This window comes from Meleagris gallopavo, chromosome 27, assembly GCF_905368555.1.
Source record: "Meleagris gallopavo chromosome 27, MGAL_WU_HG_1.1, whole genome shotgun sequence".
NCBI classification, from domain to species: domain Eukaryota; kingdom Metazoa; phylum Chordata; class Aves; order Galliformes; family Phasianidae; genus Meleagris; species Meleagris gallopavo.
In genome coordinates, this window is record NC_139430.1 from 1,502,971 (window position 1) to 1,525,776 (window position 22,806).

The following is a 22,806-nucleotide window of genomic DNA, read 5'->3' on the forward strand; positions in this document are numbered from 1 at the left end:
ACTTTATTGTTCCCAGAACATAAGGAGACGGGGATAGAGGAGAAAAGCCCAGCCAGGTTCATGTTGAAGTCCATGGAAGAAGAGGAATGGGCAGGAGAACTGGGCAAAGCATGCAAAGGTGCCAGCACTACCATCTGCTCAGGTCTCTGCCATAGCTGGAGATGCTCAGCACTCCTCAACACTCCAGGCCCAGGAGTTCAGGCATGTGAGGACGAAGGTGATGCTGGGAGCAGGCAGGGCCTGAGTTTAGCAGGGCCCACAGGTGTTCCACAGCTTCCTGCTGTAGAGGGGCAAGGGGCAGGGGCTGCAGGCAGGAGAAGCGTAGGGTCTGCCAAAGGTGCAGAGGCCCCCCGAGCCCTGAGTGGCCCCGGCGCCGTAGAGGCCCCCCAGCCCCAGGGAGCCCCCAAAGGCAGGTGCTCCGGAGGAGCCCACCACGGCTTGCTGGGGGAAGGAGCTGAGGATGGGGCCGGGGAAGGTGACGACGACGGGCGGTGGCTGGATGAAGGCCGTTGAGTCGGGGCACTGGCGCGCGCACAGCTCGTTGCAGCTCTCAGCGATGGGCTGGGGCACGGCAACGCTGGTTTTTGGTGGGCACAGGTCGTAGCAAGACATCTTGGTGTGATGGGATGGAGCTCTGCAAGGGGGCAGACAGTGTCACACAGCGGCAGATGGCAGCAAGTCAGGCACAGCCCAGGCACAGGCCTGTGTCTGGAGCAGAAGTGCTCTTGGACTTACCCTGTTCCCAAGGAGAAGGAGGCCAGAGCAGTGCTTGGCAGAGCTCCTCTCAGTCCCAGCTTTTATCCAGGATGAGACACGACTCATCACCTGCTGGGCCAATGGGCAGAGGTGGCACTCCCTGATGTTGAAGCCAGGCTGGCCTGCTCCCACTCTCCCTCTGTCAGCAGCCCCTCGCTGGACCAGTACAGGCCTCTTTACTGCATTCCCTCCTCTTCCTGCTTCGTGAACTGACCGTGCAGTGCTGAGCAGGTAATGACTGAGAGGAGTGCCTTTGATTTGGTATTTCATCACCTCGCGCCTCTGCAGGTAACAAGAATAGAGTATTTGTCACTCAGACGCTGGCTTGCAGGAGGCCTGGGCCAGACCTTCTCCTTTCCCAGTGCTTTGACCTGCTCCTCCCTGAGGCTTTGCACAGGTGGCATGTGGACACAGCAAAACTATGCCCCTGGGGAAGTGCTGTGGCATGCAAGGAACTGCCACTCAGCACTTGTCACCTTCCCTTCTCTCTTACACAGGCAGGGGATGAGAGGGCAGAAGGCCTAATTTGCCCATTAGCAGAGGGCTGGCCAGCATCCGAGCAGGGTAATTGTAGGGGCTGAGGGAGTGGGTGTGGGCAGCCAAGGAAACAAGATCAGCAAAACAGCCCCATGGTACGCACATCAGAGATTGGGGTTTGGCCGCTGATAGCCACGTGCCCCCACCACAGCCAGCTCCTCCCCATGTTCACCAGCCCCCATAAAAGCACTGCCCTGTGTGAGCACCAGCAACCACCACTGCTTCCTGGCTCAGCTTGGGGAAAGGGTGAGTGACTGGCCCTCCTGTGGCTGGCTCTGGAGTGGGTCTCCCAGGCAGGAGAGCAAGGTGCTGCAACAACAACAGAGGCTATGGTCCTGCTGCATGTAGAGCAGTCCCTAGTCACTCGCTTTGTTCTGCTAGGGCATCGTCTCTCTCACGCTTCATCTTGTGGCTTTCCATTGCAGGCTCATCTCTCTCACACCAAGATGTCTTGCTACGACCTGTGCCCACCAAAAACCAGCGTTGCCGTGCCCCAGCCCATCGCTGAGAGCTGCAACGAGCTGTGCGCGCGCCAGTGCCCCGACTCAACGGCCTTCATCCAGCCACCGCCCGTTGTCGTCACCTTCCCCGGCCCCATCCTCAGCTCCTTCCCCCAACAAGCCGTGGTGGGCTCCTCCGGAGCACCCGCCTTTGGGGGCTCCCTGGGGCTGGGGGGCCTCTACGGCGCCGGGGCCACTCAGGGCTCGGGGGGCCTCTGCACCTTTGGCAGACCCTACGCTTCTCCTGCCTGCAGCCCCTGCCCCTTGCCCCTCTACAGCAGGAAGTTCTGGAACACCTGTGGGCCCTGCTAAGCACAGGCCATGCCTCCTCTCTTCCTGCTCCTTCCTCATCCCATTCATGAATGCATGATCCTTTCTGGATCCTGTGCTGGCCACTGCCTTGAAGATGCCTCGAGAAACACCTCTCCTGAAGCCCCAGGCATCTCTTGCCTACCTGGGTCTAGTACGCATCTCTGCTGTTTGTTGTGTTCTTTCTTGCCTTTATGATTAAACAAGGTTGCATCCAACACTTGAATATTTGTCTTTTATTTTCAGGGAGCATGGGAGCTCTAGAGCTCTCTTCCCCTGTACATGGCCAGTCCATTTGGACAGGACAGTCTCAGCTTCCTTCTACACCAGGCTGTGTTTCCTTGAGTCAAAGCCCCTGACTATGGCAGCTCTGGCTCACATAGCACCATGACACGTTAGGAAATGTCCTGTCAGAAAGCAAGGCTGCTCCGCTTGCCTCTGTGACTTACATCCCCATGCCTTCTGCAGACCTCCAGTTTCCTTGCTTTGGGCACTGCATTGAGATCTTCTCTTCCTTTTTTTTTTTTTTTTTTTTTTTTTGGCTTGTATTGCTCCAGAATCTTTTCTCCCTAGTCAGCAGATGCATGGCTTTTTGCTTTGTTAATGAACAAAAATCATTCCTTTGCTGTCACTCCCATCTATTAAACTATCTTGCTTTTCCAGTCTCAAAGTTTGATTCCCTCCCCTTTAATGCCAATCAACTTTGTTCTAACTGCATGTTAATTGGAATGCTTCTAAATGATGAACCAGTGCCACTAATGCATACAGTTAAGGGCAGTTTTTCCAAGATTAAGCCTTAAGTAATCAACCAGTAACCACCATCCATTCCTTTAGTTCTCAAATGATATTAGATACAGACTAAAAGAATATAGTTACACACTGTTTTGCAACTAGACATGACCTCACCCTGAACAATCAACCAGCTCAAATAAAGCTATGCAATCGTGTTAGTTGGGTGATAATAGCTCTCACCAATCTTGTTATCTTGGGCTAGGCACTTGCTGTCTAACACAATATGCATCTAGTTTCAGCTGGCTTGCAGCTTGCCTGGTACTCTCAGCAAATCCATTGGAAGTTTGGTAGGAGAAGCTCACATGTTCAGCACCTAAGTACCTTTCAGAGATGTGCATGAGAATGGGGATCCCGGTGTTGAGGAGAAGAGAAACAAGAGAAACAGAGAAAAATCAATCATCTCAGTTTTGTAAAATTGCTGCAGTTAATGAGCCAGCTGGGAGGAATCAGGGCTTTGCTCAATTCAAGAGGTGCCTGAGCCAAAGAGATGCAGGTTGGCATGGCATAAAGTAGGATGCTAGTTGTTTAGCTCCAGAGAAATCAGCACAGCAGTGTCCTTGCATCAACATATGTGAGACTGGAGGGCAGCAGCAGGAACGGAAAGGAATCTCCTTGTACCAAAAAGGCAGGAGACCTTCTCCATTCCGGCTGCATGTGTTGCTTGCCCATTTGTGGGTCCCTTGGGGGAGACCAAAACATCCTCATCTGAGCCCTGCAGACTTCAGCACCATCCCAGCTTCCTACAAATCCCCAACAAAAAGCCCAGGACCACGAGGGCAGGTGGTAATGGGAGCCAAGAAAATGGGAGAGGCTTTTGATGAGGGTCATTTTTTTTTTAGATTGCAATATTCTCAATATGTATTTTTTAAATGAGTAAACATAAAATATTATATTAAAATAAAAACAAGATGCATTATGCAATAGTCAGGCTACTTTTGATTTCACCTCATTGCTACTTTCAGCATAGAGCGATCTGACATACCCACATACTTAGGGGACAGTAAAATTATCAATTAAATTCTGGATTGCTACTTCACAGTGCTGAGGGCTAAGCTCAAGAAATCACACATTCACTTTTTCATTGAAAGTGCCTGTGAAATAATCCCTAAAACATCTGTAAAGCATGTTTCCACTTAAAAAAAAAAGTATGTTTCTTCATACTTCATTCAGCTGATGTACGGGCTTGGCCAAAACTTCCTTGAGGCAACAATTAGCTTAGAAGTGAAAAGGTAGCGCTTGATCACTGCTCATCAGATACCTATCTTAAAAATCATCTCCCATTTATCTTCCTCCTATTGTTCCTTTTTCTGAACGTAATTTGACAGAACTTCAAGACAGGTTTATCACTTTATATATGAACACAGTGATATGTTCTAGTAACTTATGCAAGATTTAAAAACAAAAACAGCACTAAACTCTAACCAAACACTGGAAGTTTGACAGCTGAAATAATCAGCGTAGAGGAGATGCAAGATAATTCCATCTCAGTAGCAAAGGAAAACTGGGCAGATAGCTTCCTTCACTGCAGGACTATGTGAGAGCTACCAAGGGCTCTCACCCAAGACATCTCAGCCAGGAATATAAGTGGGCTGAAAACCTGCCCTGGGTGGGAGGCAGGCCACACACAGGGGAAGGGACACCTGAACCCCTACAGGGACTGCAAAGAAAAACTGGAGTCAAGCATTAGATACAGGCTTGCTTTATTGTATAGGCAGTAAAGGACACAAGAACAGAAATGCAACAGGCTCTGGTGAAAAGGAGGCCCCAGGGCTTCAGGAATGGTGCTTCTTCAGGTTTCTCCCATGCAGCAGCCAGAGCAGGGCCCAGAAATAACCTTTGGGGACATGGATGAAGTTGAACATGCCTGGCCACTGACAGGGCAAAGAAGAAGAAATGAAACAGGTGACTGAGAAAAAAAAAAAAAAATTAGAAATGAGATTTAAGGAGCTATTCTGACTCCACTGAATTAAGAAGAAATTGTTGATGCTTAGCCCCTTATTCAGGAACTCAGCTGAGGATCAGGATAGTACTGCCCATTTGCTGGTTCACTCCCATGCAGGAAATATTCCTGCATAACTTAGCAGGGTCCGCAGCTGCCACAGCGGTACCTGTTGTACCGGTAAGAGTAAGGGCTGCAATAGCCAGAACCATAGGGTCTACCATAGCCATACAGGCCCCCAGAGCCCAGGGAGGAGCCCCCATAGCTATACAGGCCCCCAGAGCCCAGGGAGGAGCCCCCATAGCCATACAGGCCTCCAGAGCCCAGGGAGGAGCCCCCATAGCCATACAGGCCCCCAGAGCTCAGGGAGGAGCCCCCATAGCCATACAGGCCCCCAGAGCCCAGGGAAGACCTTCCGTAGCCCAGGGAGGAGCCCCCAAGGACAGGTGCTCCGGAGGATCCCACAACTGAATCCTGGGGGAAGGAGCTGAGGATGGGACCAGGGAAGGTGACAACAACAGCAGGTGGCTGGATCACAGCTGTGGAGTCAGGGCACTGCCGGATGCATGGCTCATTCCCGCTGTCAGCGATGGGCTGGGGACGGCTGATGCCACCGATGTTGGTGGGGCACAGGTCATAGCAGGACATCTCTTAGGAATGGAAGTCAATCTGTATAATACCAGGTTGATTGTATTAAGCTCAAGGCATTATTTGCATGACTATAACCACTATAGAGTTCTCTACCTTTCTTTCAACAAAATAGTCCTTTGAAGCACACTAATTCCTCCATATGCATTAGAATTGAAAAATCAAAGCAGCAAAACTATTTCCTGGGATTCTTTGGTGAGTCATTGGATCAGCACTGGACTCGAAGTCCCCAAGAACCCAGTGTTGTGTTATGCATAATTTCATGACTCTAGCTCATCTTTACTACCACTCTTCTCTGTGCTGAGCCTTACTGAGAGAAGGATTATAAACCACTGACTATTCAGATTTGCTCAGTAACTTGTTTGATGAGACCATTCCAGTGGAATTGCAAAGGCTATTGTCCCCCTTTTCTAAACACTAGATTGTGGCAAAGATATTTACGACCAGTTTTGCTAAAGAGTTTAGAACTCCATATTAAAATGCGCTGTAGCTAATCTCCCTCCAAATGACTCACTTCCATCAGCACCAAAAAACAGCTCTTCACTAGTTACCTCCTTAAGTTCTCTGCATGATTCCTTATTGTTAAGAAACACCTCTCGTTTCCTTCGTGTTTTTTCTCTAATTCAGTGCCTAATCTGATAGCATTCATGCCCATTTTTCTTGAGTTCATTTTAAAGCAACTTGAGTGATCTATAATAGACATAATGGAAAGTCCACTTTTAAGTGGAAACATTTCCCATCAACCATGTAGATTTAAACTTTTTTCAAAATTTTCTGTTTATTTATCTGGGTTACTGAAAGAGCAACAAATACTGGACTTGTCACATCATTTCTTCAACTGTTGGAAGTAAACTGATAATCAACTTTCTATGTCCTATCAAGAAAATTTTGGTTGGTTTTGAAAGTAAATGCCAGCACTGAATATGGTTGTGCATAATCCTTTAAATCATTTCTGTAGAATTTTCACCTACAATTTTACTCATCAGTACTAATTAGAGACCATCCAGCATTAAATCACATAGAAAAGAGATATTACAGTAGTCATAAAGAGCAGATTCAAACTTACCCAATTCACCAAGAAGAGCAGATGAAGAGATGAGGTTGGAAGAACCCTGAGTGGAGAGTGCTTTTATACAGCACAGACTGCCTGAGGGGTGAGAGGCTGGTTTTGTGACATCAAGTTAATAAGCTGACATGACACATTTTTTGTATTGATACCTCCATAAAGTGATGAAATTCTCTTGCTTTCTGTTTTTGCTTATTACTTGATTCCAATTATCATGCAACATAACACGTTACGTCACGCAAGGGTCTTTGATCTAAAACAGTGATGGGTGAAATGAGCACATCTTTCATCCTAAAACACGATTCATGAAACTAACATCAGTTTTCTATCCTCTTTGGAGTTGCATCATGTAGTAAGCTGCTTATACATAGTTAATGCTTCTTTTGCTTTGTCATACAATGATGATACTTTATCACAAATAACCTGCTGAGAGTTCTAAGTACCTTACATAAGGCAATAGTGAACAAATTTTGGATGTTCATAATGTAAATTGAAGATCATTTGCAGCTGTTAAGGGTTTCTGCCACTCTTCCACTTGTATTTCCAACAGGTAAAAGCATCACCTTTAAGATCAGATCAGTGTCTGAAGTGCCAGATTCCCTGTGAATATCAGAAATAAGCATTCAGATACTCAAAACACTCAGCTTAGTTTATTCCGTGAGTTTGAAAAGGTACATTTTCCTGAGATTCAATTAATTCCTAGCTTGCTTGATTCTGGAGTCCTTGATCCTGGTCTACAACTGAACTTGCATAAAAGATGATGATTGACAGCATCTCTCAGCAGAAAGCAATTATGAGCTGGGAAATCACTGGGAAAAGAAAATAGTGGCATTTGCTGAGGTTTCTTTCTTTACAGCATTATTTTAATACCATATCATTATGATGGTTATCGTAATCATCATAATTATCAACCTAGTAATCTTCATATCACATATTGTTTCTAAACTATGAGCTTTTCCAGATCAGGAAATTTCCTGTACTATAATACTGAAAACTGTCCCCAAGTTTTATGAGGACATTCCAATGGACTTTCAATATCTCACAAACAATCATTACCACTTTGTGTATACTGAGTCAGTATTACATTAAAAACCCAGATGCAAACACTTCCCAATTATGAGAGATTATCACATTGAAATATATAGGTTAAGGTCACTTGGGTCTTTAAAGTAATCAGTTTGTGGTTTATAACACTTCTTGGAACTTTGACTTTCTATTTGAAATCTCATTTCCATTTTACTAAAGCATGCATTTTTCCACAAGAAGTAATCTGCACGTGATAAACATTTAACAACAAGATGACAACCCATGGTATGATAGTCGCTGCCTTCATATCATGTCAAAATAATATAAAGGAAAGTCAATTTTGATGGAAAAAACCTCAAAACTCCATTTCCAGAGAGGTTTGTGATTACCAGCTGAAGTATTCCTCTGTTCCCAAAACTGAAAGACAACTGGTAGAGAATTCTCCAAAAGTCACTAAAAGGCACTCCTTATTTCCTGATCATCGCAATTGCCCGGTGATGCGTGTTAGAAGGTAGAAGCATTAAGCCTGCAAAAAGCCTTCAGCCTTCATGGAACTCCTAAATAAATTTAATTTTTCCTGCGGGTAAACTATCAACTGATTACACTAAAAGATGCTGTGAATGGATAAAAAGAAATTACTGTCCTGTCATCTTAATAATATGTGACTCTTAAATAAGTTGAGTCAGCTTGCTTGATCCCCTAAAGAGCAACAAAATAAAAAAATTACTCCTGGAGATGATGGAGAGGTCTGCAGTGGAACATGCATGTCACGCTATGTGTGGGTTTCAAGCACCTGCAATATGCAAACAAAAAAGCAAAAACAATTTCAGCACTTAGAAGAACTGCGTGTCCCACAGTTTGGGGTTGGTACCTAATTATGAACTCAAGCACGGGATGCCTAACATCCCCCAGGCAGTGGAAGGAACTGTATAAAAGCTCTCTCCTCCAGGTCCTCCTATCCACTTCTCTTGCCTTACTCGCCTTTGTGAACTGGGTAAGTCAGATTTCTTTCAAGCTGCAAAGATTAATTTGTCACAAACTCTTGGTTTGAACTTAGAAACAAGTGCTCTTCAGGTCTGCCAGACTGTGAGCGATCTGTGATTGATTGTTTATGAAAATAATGCTTAGTTTTTCCATTTACATGAGAGCCTTAAGGAGCCAGGCTCCAGAAAAAGACTTTGAGGATATTTTAAGCAGGTTAGATTCCCAGGCTTCTAACATCTTAATGCTGAAAAGGATTTCCATGACTATCTACAATTCTATATACTATTTTAAGACAAAGAATAGTTCATACTCATAGGCAGAATTATGGCGATGTTCAACAGATTTCTACTAGTAGCAAAGAAGTATGTACTCAACTGGTACTCACATTGCACTGCTGAAATTAGCTCACCTGCAAGTAACAAAAATCGCATTTGAAAATCGCATATTAAGGTGAAGACCATTCTTCAAACTGCAATGCAAAAAAGGACAGTAATAGAATATGCGTACTTCCCAGATTTATTACTGGTGCCCTGCTGGACTCCTTCATCACAATCTAATTTTTGTTATTTCTTTAATGCTAACGTAAAGGCCCATGTTTTGCAGATTGATCTCCATTCCTAAGAGATGTCCTGCTATGACCTGTGCCCCACCAACATCGGTGGCATCAGCCGTCCCCAGCCCATCGCTGACAGCGGGAATGAGCCATGCATCCGGCAGTGCCCTGATTCCACAGCTGTGATCCAGCCACCTGCTGTTGTTGTCACCTTCCCTGGTCCCATCCTCAGCTCCTTCCCCCAGGATTCAGTTGTGGGATCCTCTGGAGCACCCGTCCTTGGGGGCTCCTCCCTGGGCTCTGGGGGCCTGTATGGCTATGGGGGCTCCTCCCTGAGCTCTGGGGGCCTGTATGGCTATGGGGGCTCCTCCCTGAGCTCTGGGGGCCTGTATGGCTATGGGGGCTCCTCCCTGGGCTCTGGGGGCCTGTATGGCTATGGGGGCTCCTCCCTGGGCTCTGGGGGGGCCTGTATGGCTATGGTAGATCCTATGGTTCTGGCTATTGCAGCCCTTACTTTTACCGGTACAACAGGTACCGCCGTGGGAGCTGCGGACCCTGCTAAGTCATGCAGGAATATTCCCCTAATGAGAGAGAATCAACAGATGAGATGCAACGGGTTCCCAACTGAAGAGCTCCATGTTGCTCTGATTCGGAGCTTTTCCCCTTCAGCTCCGAACAAATTTCTCCTCTGAGTTCTACTTTCAGTTTCTACTATAATGCTTCTCCATTTATGTTTCCATCATACCTTGGGTAAATGTAACAAAACTGCAGAAATGATTCCTGCTTGTTTAGATAAACTAAAACACACAAAGGAAAATGAATCGTGAATATATCCCTTGCTGAAGATCAGTTACCAATTTTCTTGGAGACTCTGAATGTGTATGACTTTCTCAATATCATTAAAAGTTTATTGCATCAAACTCACAACTTTCTGGTCTTCTTTTCTTATATTTTTATCCTAAGTATTTGTTTATTAAGGAGCCTAAAACAGTTGTACAACCTGACCAGCTGAAAATCTACATCATGTAGATGAAAATCCCAAAAGTAAATCACAGAAAAAAAAAAAAAAATTCAAGTCTACAAAAGCAGAGTTCAAGCCCTCAGAATAAAGGAACGATTGCTCTACTCTCCTTGTATTTCAGACATATAAAGATCTTTCAATTTCCCAGAAAGGGTTGGGCTGATTTCTTCCAGTTGAGTCACTGAGTTATCGCCTTGAATTTCAGGTATTCACTCCACTATTCAAACACCATCCTTAGGAGAGACCTTACTGAAAATTGACGTAATTTTCTGTGAAACTCTTCAAGAATGAATATTCTCCTGTCAGCTTCATGCAAATTTTATGCTCAGGGTATGATTAACAGTCTGTATAATCAGGAAATCTAAGATGTTGAAGAGCTTTCGATAGAGACAAAAAAAAAATGCAAAAGATCTCCAGTTCTGCCAAAGTTCTACATTAGTGTTGATTCATCCCTGCTAGCAAAAACAACAGAAACAATCAGGGTATTTATGATACCCAAAGAGCTTAAGCATTAGAAAAATTAGACTGCTATATACACATCCTCAACACAGTGTTTCTCAGTTCCTCCTATGTAGGAGCACCTTGCAACTAAAGCCCGCACTTCCATCCCCTTTATACTACAGACCAGTCTCCCAAATTCCCGAGTTTCTGGCCTATTCTGCAATACTTCTCACCCAAGACATCCACCAAAGAGCCACACCCCTCTGAGAATCACTTCTTGTTGCAGCTTTTCCCTCTCAACAACCCCCTATCACTACTCTTGACCTCCCTAAATTCCTTCCCATGCAGGAGCATCCCTCCCACCTTAGAGCCTCAGCTGTGACTCATTTCCCCATAATCTGCTCATCAGAGCCATTGGCTTTTCTGTTGTGATCAGGGAAGATCACCAAGTGGCTCATTAGGGAAGGGAGATTTAATGTGGCTATTTTCTAAACATTCTGCTATTCTTCTATAACCAGAGTAGGAGAATTCCTGCTCACAAACATGTGCTCAGTGCAGCAAAGAGGGACAATGTTCACTAATAGATGAATTGCTTCAACTCTTTCTAAAAGTTATCCTACATAAGGATTTATCTTTCTTCAGTTCTCTTTATCTAGAGAATTTTTCTCCACAATAGTAGAAATTAAAACCAAAAGTTGATTTATCTGATTCAGAAGAAAATTACTTTAATAAGAAACATTCACAGAAAAGTGTTACAGAATGCCAAGAATAAACATTGGAGTGCAGACAGATCATTCCATAATTATTCTTTGGTTAAATACCATTTTATAAGAATTAAGATTGCATATAGTACCCACCAAATTATTCACACAGGAGGAAAAAATAATCAAAGAGACCATAGGATGTGAGGCAATTAAAGATGCTCTGTGTGCTCCCAGCTCCACTGCAGTGGGATGGGACCAATCACAACTTCATATTATCTCCTTTGGGACTACTGCTATGTATCACGGAGTCGCTGGATATTCTTGTAGGTTATTTCTGCATGACTTAGCAGGGCCCGCAGCTCCCACGGCGGTACCTGTTGTACCGGTAAGGGCTGCAATAGCCAGAACCATAGGATCTACCATAGCCATAAAGGCCCCCGTAACCCAGGGAGGAACCCCCATACAGACCCCCATAGCCCAGGGAGGAGCTTCCATAGCCCCCATAGCTCCCAAGGCCATACAGACCCCCATAGCTCAGGGAGGAGCCTCCATAGCCATACAGGCCCCCAATGCCCAGGGAGGAGCCCCCAAAGCCCCCAAGAATGGGTGCTCCAGAGGATCCCACCACAGCTTGCTGGGGGAAGGAGCTGAGGATGGGTCCAGGGATGGTGACAACAACAGGAGGTGGCTGGATCACGGTCGTGGAGTCAGGGCACTGCCGGACACAGGGCTCGTTGCAGCTGTCAGCGATGGGCTGGGGGCAGCTGATGCCACTGGTGTTGATGGAGCACAAATCGTAGCAGGACATCTTTTGGGGATGGATGTAAGCTGCAACACACAGTGGTGATGAGACTGAGTAGAAGACAAAGCAACACAAATGATTATAGCAGTTTACACAAAGGTAATGAGTAGAGTATAGGAGTTGCAGCAAATAGCCAGTTTTGCTGAATTCTGTAAACACAGATTATGTGGCTTTCCCTGCCTGGATGCTTGCAAAGTCATTTGACGTGACAGTGAAGGACAAATTGTTATGCTATTATCCCAGTTCCCATGTAGGCAACCACTGCCCTGATATAAGCCATAAAATTTCAAAATTAAATATGTTCAAAAATTCTGGGCCAGGATGTCCTCCAAAAAGCCCTTTTGAAATGACTAGTTCCAAGATTCTGTGAACTCCAGAATATGCAAAAATTGCCATAGGTTAAATGCAAGGCAGACAGGCTAGTGCAGTGCAAGTCTCATAGTGAACTCGTACTGAGGCAATATTTCTGCAATGCCCCTCATATTACGGGTTCATTTTTCAGCCCAGAGCTGATGCTAGGTTCTCTGTCCCAATACAGTACAGATGCACTCAACAGCATGGATGGTAGATATCAGCTGAGGTTAAATCCAGCATTAAAGATGTAGCAGTAGAGAAGAAAAAGACTTACCTGAGCCACCAAGAAGTCAAGGGAAAGGTTTGGAAGAGCTATGAGGGAGAGGAGCTTTTATAGCCCATCGGAGCAACCGTAGGTACAAGATAAACATTTGTTGCCCGCCCCAATTTCAAATGCAGGTAACCCATCAAGATGATGACATTGCTTTATTCATTAATGGAGTTTACAAGACCTTTCAAAATTCTCTTGTAAAAGATCATAAACATTACATTAGATGACGGCAAATTCTTTCATCCTGTGACTTGCTGGGGAAAATTAATGTCTGGCATTATTCCAGTCACTTCTTTGAAATTACGAAAGAATTGTGCTTGCTCCTCTTGTATTAACACCTTGAGAGTGTCTCATGGCTTTATCAGAATAATAAACTGCTGTCATGGACACGATTTTTGTTTAAGAACATATAATTCACATTGCAGCCTGCCCAAACGGCAGTTAAAGACTGACAGTGTAATATGTAGGAAGGCTGGGGGTGGTTGCTGCGTGCTTACCTTCCCCACCCACAGGTGGAGGACCCAGCATCTCTGGTTGTTGATAGCTTTTGGCTGTGAAGGATACAATTTAGCTCTGAAAAGCAGCAGCCCCTCCAGGCACCTGCAAGTTTTGCTTCAATTCTGCTTTCTACATAGGATAGGATTCTAGATAGAAATTGAAATTTGAGCAGAAAAATAGCACAGTCCTTAGGTTTTGGAGTGCTGGAATTTTTCTTTGTGCAGATATCAGCTGAGGGGTTTCTCCTCTCAGCAGTCACTTAAACTGTGCTCTCGGATGCAAGAATAGAAATGGGGCAGAAGTGTTTTGAGTTGTTGACATTGATTCTCAGGAATCTGTGACCTGTAATGCTCAAGTCCAGGACAGTGCTGAGCTGGCAGTTTCAACAAGTAGAGAACAATTATGCATTTGGAATGAACTGTGAAAAATAAAGGCTGGCTCTTCCCCTGTTTACAGATTTGTTATTTTAATACTGCGGACTCTATGCCATAGATTAGCATAAATTATCAGGTGGGTCTCTCAGCCTTTGAAGTGGTTGAAACTTTTTCTGGGAAATATTTTCAAGCTTCCAGGGAACAAGTCTTTTCAACTGCCACAAATCATCCACAATGATTTGAGAACGCATTCTTACAATTAGATTAAATACATGTACCCGGATTTAGGTGCCTAGCAATTATGAAATGATATCACATTAAAATATATAAGTCAAGGTCATTTGAGTTCTTGTTGTAATCAGTCTGTGATTGTTTCCTTCAGTGGAGAAATATGAAATGAAACACAAACTTTTCAGTAACAGACAGCTTATTAAATGGGTGTAGCTTTGTCATTCCCAGTTGCACATCAGACCATGAAAACAAAGACAATGGAAAAGCTGAAGAAAAGCATTGGCATTGCTCCTGCTGTACCACTAAGGACACAAACAGAGTGATAACAGGAATGAATATGATGTCGAAGCATTTGAGATGAAAGAGACTTCTGTGACAAAATGCAACTCTAGTATTTCATGAGAGTTTGAACCAACAGTCGGCCAAACTTTGATGACCTCCACGTCCTATTAATTTGGGGTTTGCCCCAATTATGCACATGTACAAATTGTACCTTAGGTGATCCCCACGATCTGGGGAACTGTATAAAAACTCTCTGAACCAAGAGCTCTTCATTCCATCTTGCTTACTTTATTCTTCCTGTGAAGAGGGTAAGTATCATTCTATCATGATCTCTTGCCTAAAATCCAAATATCTCTTTTTTAATTGTTTTAATTAAATATGTATGGAATCGTCTCAATATACTCTAAGATTCTTAATAATGATGGATTTTCTCTCAGTGAATATATTTTTTCTTGTATAGTATTGGACATCAGTGTATTCAGGTTCTTCAAAAGTGGCCATTTCCTCTTAATACAAACTTGAGCCACCAAAGCAGCACTGAGAACTTCAGCAGAAGGCTATTCATGTCACTAGGAAATTTTTAAGGAAAATATACACAATTTTTTTATTAATCTTTTTATATGTATTGTATTATGAGCAGATCAGGTTGGCCAGAAAAATGCAGAAATACTGTTGAAAGAGATACAGGAATATAGAGATGAAACTAGAAAACTTTAACCTTCACATTGTCCTCCATCTAAGCAAGGAGTTGATCCAAATGACCTTCAGAAATCTGTTCTAATCTACTATTTTCCGTAGCTCTATGTTTCTGTAAGGTTCTAGTGAAGAAAGAACTGTTCAGAGAAGGTACTGAGCCTTTTCCATGGGTTTTCCTGGAAATCGGCTCCGATCCTGTGGTAACAATCTTTCTGAAGAGCTCAGCACCCAACAAACGTGTCTGCAGTAAAGGCCAATCTATAGCTGCCTGAGTGTACCAGTTTCACTCTGAAGAAACCAAACAGATAATCTTCTCATCCGCCCTGTGACTTTCAATCTACTTTGCAAATACTTCACAGCAGGGAATGTCTTATTTAATCTGTTTTTCTAGCAGGCTTAGGATGCCGGCAGCATGATTTTAGCTATTGCTTTTGGAAACAAATTACGAGTCAATATGTCAGAGTTGTTATTCCAGTTAGCCATTAATTTACTGCAAGAGCTTCGCTAGTATTCAGGTTACTCTGCTTTGTTTTTGCCAGTATAAAATAAAATGTGAAACAACCTCTTAGACAATGACATTGTGAGCGTGACTGCAAAATATAGTGGAAGCAATTGGCAAAGCAAGTGGTTGGTTCTTGTAGTGATCAAGAGCTGAGTAGGAAAAAGAACTTCTTTTAATAGGAAACCAAGCATGAGAAATTAGGAAGGATACGATAAAAGGAGTGACTTTTCAGAATGGAACCTGAGCAGTGCTTGTTTTTACAAGTGAGAGAGAGAGATACTGATGAATTAGATTGAAAAGGAAGAAATTCAGCTGAGATTTGAGAGATAAAGCCATTATTCTTACCCATGTGTCCAACTTTTAATCTCTTCAGTAGAGTTTGTGCCTTCTGTTTATTTATTATCAGTGTGTGTTGCAGCTTACATCCATCCCCAAAAGATGTCCTGCTACGATTTGTGCTCCATCAACACCAGTGGCATCAGCTGCCCCCAGCCCATCGCTGACAGCTGCAACGAGCCCTGTGTCCGGCAGTGCCCTGACTCCACGACCGTGATCCAGCCACCTCCTGTTGTTGTCACCATCCCTGGACCCATCCTCAGCTCCTTCCCCCAGCAAGCTGTGGTGGGATCCTCTGGAGCACCCATTCTTGGGGGCTTTGGGGGCTCCTCCCTGGGCACTGGGGGCCTGTATGGCTATGGAGGCTCCTCCCTGAGCTATGGGGGTCTGTATGGCCTTGGGAGCTATGGGGGCTATGGAAGCTCCTCCCTGGGCTATGGGGGTCTGTATGGGGGTTCCTCCCTGGGTTACGGGGGCCTTTATGGCTATGGTAGATCCTATGGTTTTGGCTACTGCAGCCCTTACTCCTACCGATATAGCAGATATGGTCGTGGCAGCTGCAGGCCCTGCTAAACACAACAGAAAAATCCACTGAATGAAGTACCAGTGGAAAAAGAAATGCAGATTTACCAGCAAGTAGATGAGTGACAGCTTTGTGAAAGCATTCACTAATCCTGCTCAGGACTCTGCCATTTGTATGCTCCACACCTCTACATTTTCCCTTTGAATTCTTCTCTGGTACCTTTGTGGGTTCAATTATTTATTTCTATTTTATCATACTTGTTTCTGAGTGCAGTGAGACATGTAACATAGTTCCTTTCCAAATGCATCTGTCTCCTGCATATATATACTTGATACGGTGATACTTGTTTATTTTTTCCATTCTCATTAAAATTCCACTGCATTATTAAATTAAAAAAAGTGTATTGTAGTTCATCAGTTCTTTTCATTCTGACTTTGCCAGCTTCTCTGGATAAAGCTGCCTGTTGAACATAGAGCTACAATAGCACTTCCACACGGTGGAAGTCCACCAGAAGCCCTTTCTAGATTTGTTTCACCACTGATCAACACCAACATGATCACAAAGTATCTGCCATAGATGAGCAGGAGCTTTCTTGACACATTACTCCATTAGATTTCCCACTCATGAGTCTGTGAGATAAAACTTTGAACTACCTACACATTGAGTCCTTGCTTATTCCATTGCAGACTTCTAATCTGATGTCATAATGCAATCTAACCACAGCCCTTAATGGAAGATTGGTAGCTGATACCAAACTAGTTTTGGAATTTGTGTTTCTCTGGCACAGATCTGCCTGAGTCCAGTCTTTTGAAGTGTCTTTCTCTGGTAAATCCTGGCTGTGTGTAGGTGATACTTCTGCCAATCCATTTGCATATATTCACAGTACTTCTGTTTAGGTTCCTGGTTTTGAGAGTTCTTTGGTTCTCTTTAGGTAACATACTTATAATATGTAAATATATTTTATATAGATATTCTATGGATAGCCTCAAACCAAGTAAAAGTACTGCACTACATCTGGCCTATCTGCTATCAGAAGAGCATATGTCTCCTGATGAAGCAGATATTTATCTTATAAAATTGTTTCTTCCTGTGATTCTGCTGCCAAAAGGTCTTAGGCTACATATTTATCTACAGCAAAACAGCAGCCAGAAAGGATGCACAACTCATCGTCTTGCCTTGAAATGCTGTGGGAAAGACCAGCATAATCAAAGCTCTTGTTAAGAGAAGGAGCCCCAAAGTGTGTGTGCTGCCAAGGATCCCACTGTGTTGTCCTGAAGGAAGGAACCAAGCATTGGGCTGGGGAGGAGATGCCAACATGTGGTGGTGATTCATCGCCCTCGACTCAGGGCAGCTGTTGGCATTGGAGCCACAGAGAGATACAGAGTGAACAGCAGGAAACATGACAAAGTGTAATTGGGTATCAGTGATACCCTGAAACAGGAGAAGCTCAGATCTCATGGTGATGGGAAAGTCATAGCAACACATAATTCCAGACCACCCCACCCAACTGCAGCCAACCAGCCAAGATCTACCTGGTCAGATAAATGGAGTTCCTCAGAAGTGTATGAGCCCTCTAGGAAAATACTTTTAGATAATAGTTAATCACTGTGTGGTGAAAACAGAGGAATGTAGGTGGTCACATGCTTCACCAGGTATATGGCCGCTCTTGTCCTGTGCCTTGTTACTGATAAACATCAGTTCTAAATGGCCTGAGGCTAAGTGTAAAAATCTGGATACATTCCATTATTGAATGAGAAGGCTCACTCAACTCCTAGCACCCAGGGGGCCCTTTTTGCACCAAGGAAGCTTTCCTCACGTTCCTTTAAAGCTTTGGCTTTCTTCCATGTGAACTAAGTTGAAATGGCACCTGGAAGACCAAGTGGACACATTGTTTATTAAATAAGGTCCTGGCTGAGGTCTTGAGAGGGTAAGAGTGCAGTTTGTAGGGCTGCAGGGGTTTGGGTTTCTGTTCAGCAGAGTGTAACCCTGAGATCTGGTCTTACAGAGAGCTGACAGTTCCTGAGAATACATGGTGAAAAATACCAGCTGGGCCCTAAAAATCAGAATATAACATTGTCACCTCGTAAGTGACAAAAGAGTATTTCAAAATGTCACAGAAATCAACAGCTTGACATCTAGAAAATAGTTGGCTCCAAGAAGAAGGCAAGACAAACAAATACAAGGCTGTTCTGAGGAGGGCTTTATATGCATTTCCTTGAACTGCCTGGAGGACCCGAAGCTCCCATTAACTCCAGCCCACATCTATCATAGGTGGTTCACCTCAAAATGATGAATCAGTTTTTTGCTCAATATTTATGTTTCTTAGTTGATTCAAATTCTTACTCGGCATGAAATGCAAATTACAAAACAAACATTTCTTTCATCTTAGCACTTAATTGGCAAGATTCATTCCTGGTAATGTTCCATTAACTACATTAGAATGATAGGAGGAATTGTGCTGGCTTCACTTATTTACTTCTTCTTTATTAGCTGACATAATGATGGTGGCTCATAAGTCCACTGTAATTGCCATCTGCTTTCATATGCAGATTTTCTTTCCATCCTTTCTTACTCATGCTAGATAACGTGTAATTGAGACAAACCATGGCGTCTTTCTTGCGAAACCAACAATCTACATGAGGGTGGAACAGGACCACTCTGCACTTTTTGGATGAAAAATCAAGAGAAACATTACAAAGCATTTTTTAAACCATCCATCCCCCTACCCTGTGTGGCAAACTACCAATTCTGTAGATCAGTTTGCCACAACAAAAGACAGATAGCTTGTGGAATATGTATTTTAGAGGAAGCCAAGCATGTGTTTCAGTCATAGAGCCAAGGCAGACAGCTCACAAGTAGTCTTGGAAAGCACCAGGGAAAGCTTCCAAACATGAGGTTGGAGATCTCTGTGCCACAACCAGACAAATGAAGAACTCCTCTGGAAGAAGAAATCAATTGAAAGCCTGATGCTGGAAATCATGAGCTGGTGAAAAGGACAGGAAGAATGCACCTGACCAGTGCAATTTCAAAATTACATTTCAAAGCTCTGGGCTGCTCAAATCTGACCACATACCTGTATGGCAATGATGATACATCCGTTCATACCTAAGCCATTAGAAATGTTTTATGGAGCACTTAAAAACCACACACAAAAACTAATTTAACATCCCTTATGAGTGCTATTGTGCCGTGATCCCCCTAGGCTGCCTCAAAAAACCCTCATAAATTAAGGATAATTTCTGGCACAAATATTGTGGGAATTGCTATTTAACATCAACTGACCCATGAGCAAATGGGGAAACGTAGGGGTGGATTGGGCACTGTCCATTGCCCAGGATTTTGGAATATGGGTGGGATGCATCTCAGTGCACCTCACCTGCTTAGAAGTTGGGTGTTTCATTAATCACATTGTGTGTCAATGACAGCAAAATTGGTGTGTTTTGAGGATGATACAAATACCAGTAAGCATGAGGCAGCATGAGTGTCTTGTAGTATTCTTGTTCTTCCCTACTGAGCACAGGGAAAGCCTGAATCAGTGCTTTACACATCGCTTGGAATCTGGCAAGGAGATCACTCTGCAGGAGATGTTTTGCTGATCCAGGAAGAAAGAGAAGGAAAATAATGCTACTCCTGTAATATTCCATCTTTCTGCCACCTACCAGCATGTCTGGGAAGAAAGAATTTAAAGTTGTTTCTTTGGGATCATCCAGTGAAACACAAATTCAATTCTTCTATAAGGCAGAGGTGTAGATAGGGCAAACTGTGAAATACATTGGTATCCCTTCAGATTTCATTTTAATCACTGTTTCAGATACTAAAGCAATCTCTTCTGCTGGTGCTCCCAGGCAGCAAGGAAAATTCAGCATTGCTGAATCAAAGCCCATAGACTTTCCATACTGTGGCTTTCCACAGGGATGGTCACCCCCACATTTTTGGGGCTGTGGGTCGGAGCAGGACCAAAAATTGTCTTCCATCTCACTGACCATTTCATTGCAAAATGCTCAAGCAGATCAGATTATAGCCCAGATCTGCAGAGCTCAAATGCAAACATGCACAGCAAGCTACAGCTCTGATTAAAATCATTACAGGAAGTTAATGAAGGAAGTGCTAAATAAATAGAAACAGTTTAATGTCTCTTGTGATGCCAGTGAGAAGGGTGGAATGATACCAGCACTGCAGCCGGTCAATTAAACATTGAGATGAAAGAGTGCTGGGAACTGGAATGTGCCTACCATGCTACTCAGAGATTTAGGGTGATTTTGCAAACAGCAAAGCAAAAACAATTTCATCATTTTGGGAAGTTCAGTGTGCTTCAGATTAGGGCTGCTTTATGATTATGACCTCATGTGTGAGGTGCCTCAGACCCCCCCAGGCACTGGGGAGAGCTGTATAAAAGGAACCCTGTGCAGTCCAGTTCCAACTCCTCCTGCAGAATCTCCTCCATATCAGGTGAGATTTTGTCTTTCTCTTTCTCTCCCTTCATCTTTTATTTTATTATTTGCAAGCTATGTTACTGGCAAGTTTTAGGCTCAAGACCAGGGGTTGGAGCTCTGAATTCTGTTATTCTTATTTTGCTATTTCCATCCTGTGAGCAGATTGAAAATATCAGATGGCAGAGGCTTCAAAATGCAAAATTCTCTTGTAGCACTTCAGTTAATACCTAAACCATGGCTCTATACAAAGCTGTTTGAGGAACCACTGAGTAAAGAGCATTATACACATAGAAATCTTATTACTTATTATACTTATTGCAAAGTAATCCTAGCTTGTGTTTATCTGACAAAGGAAATCAGCTCTTTACATTTTCCAACATACTCCATGTAGAAAAAATGTTATGCCAAGAAATACTTGGACAGAAATATTACATAGGGTATCTATGTTTAACATTGCAAGTATATGAATCATGAGTTCAAATTCATCTTGGGCTCAAATTCTTTAGTATTTTACCAGGGGGATTACAGAGATTAAGGGAATGTAGAGTTGAAAGAAAACATTCAAGTGAATTATCCCAAAGAGCATAAAACAAAAGAAAAAAAAAAAAACAGAAAAGAAAAAAAAAAAAAACAGAAAAGAAAAAAAAAAAAAAACAGAAAAGGAGCATGATACCTGCAATTAGAGCAGTGCTGTGTGCATGTCTCCTTTGCATACTTCCCGAGCCCAAACCTGCCTCTGTCCCATTCTGTGCAGTGAAGAAGTCAGCTCTGGTGGTTTTGAGGCACATTCCCCAGGGAGGAGAACATTTGTGTTTGAGCACAAAAAGTGCTCCTGGCACTCTGCTCCTCCTGGAGACAGTTTACAAAAAAGCAAATAACCAGCAGCAGCAATTTCCGAAGGCAGAGGTTGAAGTGACAGTTGCAGGGATTGCTGGATGGGGAAGATCAAAGCGGTGCTGATGCACAAGAAACTCTTTAAGCAGTGTCACCAATTTTGCCTGTGCATCAGCCCATCACTGGGTTGCTCCCCAGCAACCCAGCAGCAAATGTTGTGCTCCAGCACACCTCGTGCTTTGTGTTCACTCAGCCCTCTCTTTCAGAATCACCTCTCTTCTGAGCCATGTCCTGCTACGACCTGTGCCCCACCACCAGCAGCATCGCCTGCCCACAGCCCATTGCCAACAGCTGCAATGATCCCTGCGTCCGGCAATGCCCCGACTCAACAGCCCTCATCCAGCCACCACCCGTCGTCATCACCTTCCCCGGCCCCATCCTCAGCTCCTTCCCCCAGCAAGCTGTGGTGGGCTCCTCTGGAGCACCTGCTTTTGGGGGCTCCCTGGGGCTGGGGGGCCTCTATGGCTCCAGAAGCTCTTATGGCATCGGGAGCTCCTTGGGATATGGAGCGCAGTACGGCTATGGGAGCTCAGCCCTCTCCACACTCGGCAGTGGGTTCTGCAGCCCCTTCTCCTCTCGTCGCTACAGCCGGATCCTGCGGGGCAGCTGTGGGCCCTGCTAAGGGCAGAAGGGCAGGGGAATCTCACATGAAGGCCCAAGCAGAGCAATGAGGACGGGGCTTGGTGCACCAGCAGTCCGGTTTCGACTTAGCATTTCTGGTCTTTCATCTGCTTTTGGTTTTCCCTTCAGTTTCTGGGTCGGTGTTCACTGTTATCACCTGTTCCAGCTGTCCCAGTTTTGTGGGGCAGCACATGCAATGTAAGCATCGCTCCTAATGGGATCTTCACCAGGAGCTGCACAGCTGCTGAGAACAAAACCAACTGAGGACAGCAGTCTCTCATCTCTATGCAGGACATTTGTTGAACATTCTCTGGAACTGTCTGGAAGCAGTTGTTGTTGGTTGTTGTTGTTTTTTTCACATTCTGTGATATCTTGCTTTGCAAACAAAGGCATTTCTTTCTCATTAAAGTTTTGTTGCATCCCACAGCAGCCTCCTGGTTTCCCTTCCACAGCGCTCTCCCACGGGCAGACCCAAACTGGTAATTAAGAACTGCTCCTATGAAACACTACAACACAGAGTGAAGCTACACAGTGTCACAACTGTTTCTGTAATTACACCCCTGAGGAAGAGCTTTCCATCCTCTGGAGGCACAAGAGGTTTTAAAGTAATGTTGTATCTTAACTCAGGTTATGCAAACGTGATTGCAGTGGGGCCTTTCTGTGAGCATTCAAAGCAATAATTGTAGGCTTCCATGCTGAGCTCAGGGTGAGAA

General features: G+C 44.1%; 7 protein-coding genes across 8 annotated transcripts; 4 read left to right on the forward strand and 3 right to left on the reverse strand.

Annotated features, from left to right (window-relative positions):
- Window positions 1-246: 246 nt before the first annotated feature.
- LOC104916561 (feather keratin 3-like) lies at window positions 247-612 on the reverse strand. Its single transcript, XM_085209939.1, has one exon. The coding sequence runs from the start codon at window positions 610-612 to the stop codon at window positions 247-249; it is 366 nt and encodes a 121-aa protein (XP_085066065.1).
- A 1,127-nt stretch (window positions 613-1,739) lies between these two features.
- LOC146542712 (feather keratin 3-like) lies at window positions 1,740-2,105 on the forward strand. Its single transcript, XM_085209943.1, has one exon. It carries the CDS (start codon window positions 1,740-1,742, stop codon window positions 2,103-2,105), a length of 366 nt encoding a protein of 121 aa, XP_085066069.1.
- Window positions 2,106-4,971: 2,866 nt separating this feature from the next.
- On the reverse strand, window positions 4,972-5,481 carry LOC109371027 (scale keratin-like). 2 transcript variants are annotated; one of them, XM_085209918.1, is made up of 2 exons: window positions 5,246-5,481; window positions 4,972-5,194 (listed from the first exon to the last, which is right to left on the reverse strand). In XM_085209918.1, the coding sequence occupies exons 1-2, from the start codon at window positions 5,479-5,481 to the stop codon at window positions 4,972-4,974; spliced, it is 459 nt and encodes a 152-aa protein (XP_085066044.1). The 2 variants fall into 2 exon arrangements, with proteins under 2 accessions (XP_085066044.1, XP_085066045.1); XM_085209919.1 differs by having other exon boundaries at window positions 4,972-5,050; window positions 5,105-5,481.
- A 3,700-nt stretch (window positions 5,482-9,181) lies between these two features.
- On the forward strand, window positions 9,182-9,672 carry LOC146542713 (scale keratin-like). The gene is given in 2 exon segments (XM_085209926.1): window positions 9,182-9,563; window positions 9,566-9,672. Coding segments are annotated over 2 exon segments (489 nt in total).
- A 1,667-nt stretch (window positions 9,673-11,339) lies between these two features.
- Window positions 11,340-12,098, reverse strand: LOC104909342 (scale keratin-like). Its single transcript, XM_085209933.1, has 2 exons — window positions 11,837-12,098; window positions 11,340-11,782 (listed from the first exon to the last, which is right to left on the reverse strand). The coding sequence occupies exons 1-2, from the start codon at window positions 12,082-12,084 to the stop codon at window positions 11,620-11,622; spliced, it is 411 nt and encodes a 136-aa protein (XP_085066059.1). The 5' UTR covers window positions 12,085-12,098; the 3' UTR covers window positions 11,340-11,619.
- A 3,626-nt stretch (window positions 12,099-15,724) lies between these two features.
- Window positions 15,725-16,195, forward strand: LOC100550565 (scale keratin). The gene has a single exon (XM_003212768.4). It carries the CDS (start codon window positions 15,725-15,727, stop codon window positions 16,193-16,195), a length of 471 nt encoding a protein of 156 aa, XP_003212816.1.
- Window positions 16,196-20,365: 4,170 nt separating this feature from the next.
- LOC100538652 (scale keratin) lies at window positions 20,366-22,489 on the forward strand. Its single transcript, XM_010723902.3, has 2 exons — window positions 20,366-20,594; window positions 21,679-22,489. The coding sequence occupies exon 2, from the start codon at window positions 21,699-21,701 to the stop codon at window positions 22,092-22,094; it is 396 nt and encodes a 131-aa protein (XP_010722204.1). The 5' UTR covers window positions 20,366-20,594; window positions 21,679-21,698; the 3' UTR covers window positions 22,095-22,489.
- The last annotated feature ends 317 nt before the right edge of the window (window positions 22,490-22,806 follow it).